General features: G+C 50.6%; 1 protein-coding gene across 1 annotated transcript; it reads left to right on the plus strand.

Annotated features, from left to right (window-relative positions):
- Positions 1-776: 776 nt before the first annotated feature.
- On the plus strand, positions 777-4407 carry PPP1R3B (protein phosphatase 1 regulatory subunit 3B). Its single transcript, XM_009634834.2, has 2 exons — positions 777-849; positions 2778-4407. The coding sequence occupies exon 2, from the start codon at positions 2809-2811 to the stop codon at positions 3664-3666; it is 858 nt and encodes a 285-aa protein (XP_009633129.1). The 5' UTR covers positions 777-849; positions 2778-2808; the 3' UTR covers positions 3667-4407.
- Positions 4408-6358: the final 1951 nt, after the last annotated feature.

Here is a 6358-nt window from a genome sequence, read left to right on the forward strand (position 1 = left end):
GCTCCCGGGGCGGGCCGGGCTCCTCCCGGCTTGGCTCCTGTAGCTCCCCGGGTGAGCCGGGCGCAGTAGCCTTGGGGCTCTGCCCTGCTGCCTCCCCCCCGCCGCGGGCTCACCGGGGCGGCCCCGGTGGGGCTCGGCTCAGGCTTGCGGCGCTGCTTTCGTTTGCAGAAGGGGCGGGCTGCAGCGGGGTTACGGTGTCGTTAAATGCCCGTGAGAGCTGGGCTGTGCCCTCGGGACGGCTTGGCCTTTCCTGCACCGGCGGGGAGGAGAGGGCAGAAAGCCCGAGCCCTGCTTCACCCGGCAGCGTGTCCCGTCTACAAATTTCTGGCTTAGCAGCTGCTGCAGACCGAGGCCTCTGCAAAAGGGTTGCCTCTTTGCAAGTGGTGCTGGCAGCAGGATGGAGGCAATCGATGGGTTTGGGTAAATGTAGGTGTAAATAATTCTGTTGCTCTGACTTGCTTCTCCTTCCTAGAAGGGGAGGAGGGAGTGGTGACATCCTCTTCTGGAGGGGGTAAAGCGGTGGGATGATGTCCGGAGGCAGAATCCAGGCTGTCTTCCTTGTGAGAGGAGGGGGAAAGGAATCAGCCCCTCTACCTGTGTGGGGCTGCCTGCCTTGGACTGCTTGCTTCCTAGAGATCCCTTTACTGTGTGAGCGTTCAAAACTATTTCCTTGCTTCTACCTTCAAAGCATCTGAAGTTCAAGATGGCCAATGCTAGCCCCAGAAGGGAAACATTCCTCTGTTGACTGGGAGTTGGGCATCAGCAGGCGCTCAAGTGCAGAAGGAGATGTCTGGGGTATCAAATGAGCTGAAAAACACTGTAAAAGCATGGAGCTCAGCCTAATAGTAGGTATGAAAAGCTTTTACTATAGTTCTTAGCTTGGAAAAAGCTCCAAGTAATGCAAATTGGGCTGGATATTTCATGCCTCTTCATTCTAAAAATTGTGAATAACCATGGCTTACTAAGAAACCTGACTTCTCAGCAGTTATGGGAATTCAGCTGAATAGATTTCCCTGGTTGAAGACGCAATGCAGATGAAACTGGCACAAGTGAGAGAGAGGCATTGGAGGCTGCATTAATTTCAAGGAGGAAATGACCTTTATAAAGTGTGTGTGAATAAAGACTTGGCAAAACCAAGTAGAGATGAGTAGAACAGTGCTAGCAGACAGGTGGACCTGCTGTCTGTCCTGTACAGCTGCCCTTGAGCTGAAAGGAAGGAGGCAATGCAGAAGGCGTTAGCCGGTGGGTGTGTGGGGAAGCAAGCCCTGGCGCACGTGCTCTGATTAAACAGATTCCCTCTTGCTGAGTGGATGCTGTGAAAGCCTGCTCAGAGCTGCTCTGTTGGTCTTGCAGGGTGGGGAGTTAAAGCACTGAATTGGAGAGCGTAGCTCTTGCTTTTTCTTGGCACGGGGGCAGCGATCAAGTACCGGAGCTGGCTGTGCGTGGCTTTGGCAGCCAGTGCTCAGCTGCGGTGGGAGCAGTTTTGGAGCCTGGCCTGCAGCCGAACAGGGGATTTTTATTAAGGGGATACTGTTGTGTTTAAGGTCAGCTGCAACGCGGTGTGTGATAAATCTGTCCAGCGGTTTATCCAGAGCCAGGCCAAAGAGTCTGCCAAAAGCATCCAGCCTAACCTCAGTGTAAGGGCGGGAGCGATAGGCACGATGTTCTGGGAGCTGCCTGGCTGCAGAGGCAACTCTGGGGCTACATCTGGTGAGGTGCTGGGTAGGAGCCGTGCTAGAGTGGGTGCACAGAGAGGGATGGTGCCGCATCCCTGGGGGAATGGGCGGGATGCTGGAGGAGGAGAGGCCGTGGTGGAGGGGCACACAGCCTGTGCCTTCCGCGGGAAGGACTTGTTTCCAAAGGCTTGGTCAACCTTGAGTAGGTGAGTTGCGTTTGGCAGAGCCCTGTGGCTATACAGGTGTCTCCCAGGGCCTCAGTGCAAGTGCTGTGGGGGCTTGAGGTGCAAACTCTGTGCTGGAGGTAAAAATCTGCTGGACCATCTGAGCTGACATCTGTTTTAAAGTGCAGTAGAGGGGAGAAAGCAGCTCCTCTGTAGGTGTGGAGTAATGTCAGCACAGTCTCTACCCTGCTGCTGTATCAGACTTCTTGCTATCCTTACGATACCACTTGCAGGCATTTTAGGTGGAGCAGTTCTGGGAGACAGTGATGAGCAAAGTACATACCTGAACTGAATGAGTGCTTTTTAGTCTCTAAAAAATACCAGACATCTGGGGTTTTATGATAAGTGAGGTTAGTTGTGTCCCGCAGCTTGTGACAAACTTGAGTTCCTGCTCCTACAACAGCATCCGATGCCCTGGGGAGAGTATGTCCTGGAGGGAGGTGAGCATGGCAGGAACAGTGCTTTATGTAGCACTGGAATTTGATAATCTCTGGATTTTGTGGACATCAGCAGGTCTGAGCCATGGATTTTACTTTGGGTCAGAAATGCTCTGAAGCCTGCTATTGCTAGCCTGGTAGGGCAGTGCCTGCATGCGTCTTGAAATGGTGACTCTGTCCCCGTAGCAATCAGAAGAGATCTTGTTCAGGGGCACAACAGGCTCTGGTCCTGCCACTTCTGCTGTAGCACGTTTCTCACAGTGTCTGTAAATCACAGTGTGCAAGTACCTGCCTTTAATTAAGCTTGAGGCACTTGTGGGTTGATGGAAGCAAGTTTCTTTGGTTTGGCTGAGGGGGGGGAAGTGGTGTAGCATGTGTCTGACAAGAGTCATGTTAAAATGCTTTTCTAACATCAACTGACCCTTCTTCTCATCTTCCAGAGTATTAGACTACTTTCCTCACAAACAAGCAATGGCCGTGGATGTGGCAATGCAGCTATACCTATGCTCTTCACCCCTGCGGAGAGAGAAGTGTGCCTGCAAAATTGCTCCGAAGGCAAGCAAGCCGTTGCGGCCCTGCATCCAGCTGAGTGGCAAGACTGCGCTGAGTGGAGCAGAAGCAGCAAACTCCTTCACCCACAACAAAGTGAAGAAGAGGGTGTCGTTTGCAGATAGCAGAGGCTTCGCTCTGACGATGGTGAAGGTGTTCTCAGAGTTTGATGACCCACTAGATATTCCTTTCAACATCACTGAGCTGATAGACGACATTGTGGGCCTGACAACAGTGGAGAGGGACAGCTTTGTCCTGGATTTTGTTCAGCCCTCTGTGGACTACCTGGACTTCAGAAACCGCCTCCAGGCAGACTGTGTCTGCCTTGAAAACTGTATGCTGAAGGAGCGATCTGTTGTGGGAACAGTGAAGGTGAAGAACCTCGCTTTTGAAAAGACTGTGAAGATCAGGATGACGTTTGACACCTGGAAAAACTTTGTAGATTACCCATGCCAGTATGTCAAGGATACGTACGGAGGGTCAGATCGGGACACGTTTTCCTTTGACATCAGGTTGCCTGAGGGAATTCAGTCCCACGAAAGAGTAGAGTTTGCCATCTCCTTTGAGTGCAATGGGAAGGTGTACTGGGACAGCAACAGGGGCACCAATTACAGGATCATACGGTCAGAACTGAAGTCTGCCCAGGAAGCCGCCCGCCCCCCGCAGGGCCCTGACTTCAGCAGTGCCTTTGACCAGTTTGGGAGCCCTCGGTGCTCCTACGGCCTCTTCCCCGAGTGGCCCAGCTATTCGGGCTACGAGAAGCTAGGGCCCTACTATTGACCCAAGGACAAAGTCCTGATTGACTAACTGTTGCTGGCGTGTCCACAGGCCTGGGAGCTGGTCTGAATGTGAGGCGTACGGAAAGGTGGAAGAAGCAGGGCTCCATGATGTAGCTTGGTGTAAGCCTCCCTGCAAAGCCAGGCATGCTCTGCTGGCAGCGGGCTTACAGTCAGGGAAGCACCTCTGGCGTGAAGGACTGCCTGCCCTGCCTCGGCTCAGATAACCAGCTCTCTGGATGTTCAAAGGACCAGGAGCTGCTGCTCGTTGCCTTTTCAGTGCTGCTACTCCTTCCGCTTCTGTAAAGCTGCTAGTCTCCAGGGAAACACTACAGCGCTTAAATCCTCTGTCCAAGCTATGTAGTGGTGGCTGGTTTGTATCGCTTGCCTAGTGTTAACAGGCTTTTTCAAAACATGTTCTAGTATTAATTTTTAGCGGGCTGTGCTTCAGCTGCAGGGTTCTCCTTGCAAAGCTGGCCCCCTGCCTGTTAGGAAACGGAGGGGTTGGCTTGCGGGGAAATGGAGTCATCTCCTTGCACGCATCCTTGTGGTGTGAGGTCCTTCCTCCTGGAGGCAGAAAGGGTGTGTTGGAAATGAAAATGCAACTGGGGTGATAGGAAATCTGGCCCTACAGCCTGCCATATTAGGAGACGTATGTGCCTGTGGGAGAGGACCTGATGTCCTTAGTCACCAGTTATTTTATCAGCTGATCTTGAAAAACTCTCATTATACCCTTTGTGTTACCGTTACCAAAAATAGAGATTAGCTGTAGCTGTGTGGTGCTTGTAACACAGCTGTGGGGTGACAGCCTTGACTGTGGCCTTCAAAACTTTCCTGTTTCTTTAGTTACAAGTGATCAATGATGCTTTTTCCCCTTGATGGACATCTGAAATCAGTTGTTGGCCATGCTGGGCCCCAAAAATGCAGTTCTTCCTCCTGTGGACTGTAAAACAGGGTTTTGTCCAGCTGGGGCCCCGAGTCCTGTGCAGGAGGCTGTGCTCAGATGTTCCAGGAACTAAACACAGATGGGCCACAGGACTGCTCTTTGCTGTGCCCTGTTACAAGAAGGTGACTGTTGTGTGCCTACTGTGGTGGAAGTGCCTTCACCGAGAGAGGGGTGGTACCTGCGGTCCCAGCAATGCTTTGGGACAAACAAGCTTTGGAAATGACGTGTTTTCTTTTTTTTTTTTTTCAAAAAGATCTCCTACTGGTTTGTTACTCCATGCTGTGGACTGCTTGGCAGCTAATGGTGTGGCACTGCTCACATGTGAGGATGCCGTGGCTATACTGGATGAACATCAACGTGCTGGGTTTCCCTTGCTGTCATAGCAGTAGCTGCCATTTTGACCTGTAAATGCCCAAACTTTGCATCTCTGTCTGTAAGAAGTGTCTCGCCCCACCTGTGCAAAGAACTGCCTGGGAGGAGTGTGAGGTGTGGGGTTATCCTGACACCACCCCTGGACGTGAAACAAATCACCGATGTGAGCCATCCCCATCTTCAGAGAGGTGGCTTGTCTTCTAGGCTGGTGCTGAGGTGAGGTGGCCAGCTCGTACAGTGCCAAACAGCCTCACACAGCTGCTCGCGTGCTAGTTGAGCAGAATAACTTAATCCCTCAGCTCAAAGGGAGAGTGCTGAATAGTTTGTAGAAAGAGAGGTCAAGGGATTCTTACTTTTTCTAGTGCATAAGCTTTATATAATTTTTTGGGTGCCTAAATAGCCTATGGATGGGCTGGAGAGAAGCAATGGGCTATACTACTTAAGTTTTTAAACCTAGCTTTTAATTCTGGAGACTACTGTACAAAATACTCACAAGCTGTTTTACCCTAACCTAGAGGGGATGCAATGATCACTGTTGGCTGCTGAAAGGGACAAGAAGAGCTTGCAGGAAGAATAAATAGCTAGCCTTCAGCTGCTGCTTTTTCAAAAGCCATGTCCATGCGTGTCGTTGCTGTCCTTGATCACTTAGTCCGGTGGTAAATCTGCTTGCTGGCCCAGAGCCCATCAGGCTTGGTTCCTCTGTTCAAGCAGCTTCCTGAGTCAGCCCTGGTCTCTCTTGAAGGGACTGTTGCCTAGCTTGGCTTGAAGCTGGTTTTAAACTTAAAGCAAGTCTGAGTGACACTTTTTTTTGATTTAGTGTATGGTGTTAATCCTGTAAGACACCGACTGTAGTCATGTTCTCCTGGTGTGCTGTCATGCCTATGGAGAGCTGTTTGTGGGCCGAAACAAGGCATGTGTGTCTGGGGTGCTGCGGATGGTGGTATCTCCTTAGGGGCCTGTTCATTTTCAGGTTGTGAATGGGGGTGTGCTTAGGGAGGAATGTGGAAGATAAGCAAGAATAGCAATGCCATAAGTAAAAGCTAGGCTGGGAACTGACTATTTGACCAATAATGGTTTAAAAATACTACTTGTGGTCTTTCCCCTTTTCCCTTTCTCCATTGCCAATGTGAACATAGAAGTGAGGGGTTGCTCTCCTTGCTCTATGCCTGGAAGTGCCTTGTGGGGTGTTTTGCATGTTTGTTTTTAAAAGATATTTTTGTACACAACATTCAAGTGGAAAATGCACTTTATAATTGCCATGTAATGACTTTTAAAACTATGGTTCTGTTTTTATCTGATTGTTAAAATAAAGGTGGAACAAAACGTTGGTTGTGTATCTTGCAGTTGTCTTATTTAAACACCCACGGGGCTGGGGAGG

The sequence above is a fragment of the Egretta garzetta genome, unplaced genomic scaffold (genome assembly GCF_000687185.1).
Source record: "Egretta garzetta isolate BGI_Z169 unplaced genomic scaffold, ASM68718v1 scaffold32, whole genome shotgun sequence".
Taxonomy (NCBI): Eukaryota; Metazoa; Chordata; class Aves; order Pelecaniformes; family Ardeidae; genus Egretta; species Egretta garzetta.

Coding starts and splice junctions, on each gene's coding strand:
- PPP1R3B (XM_009634834.2), top strand. CDS start 2,809: ATGGCCGTGGATGTGGCAATGCAGCTATACCTATGCTCTTCACCCCTG.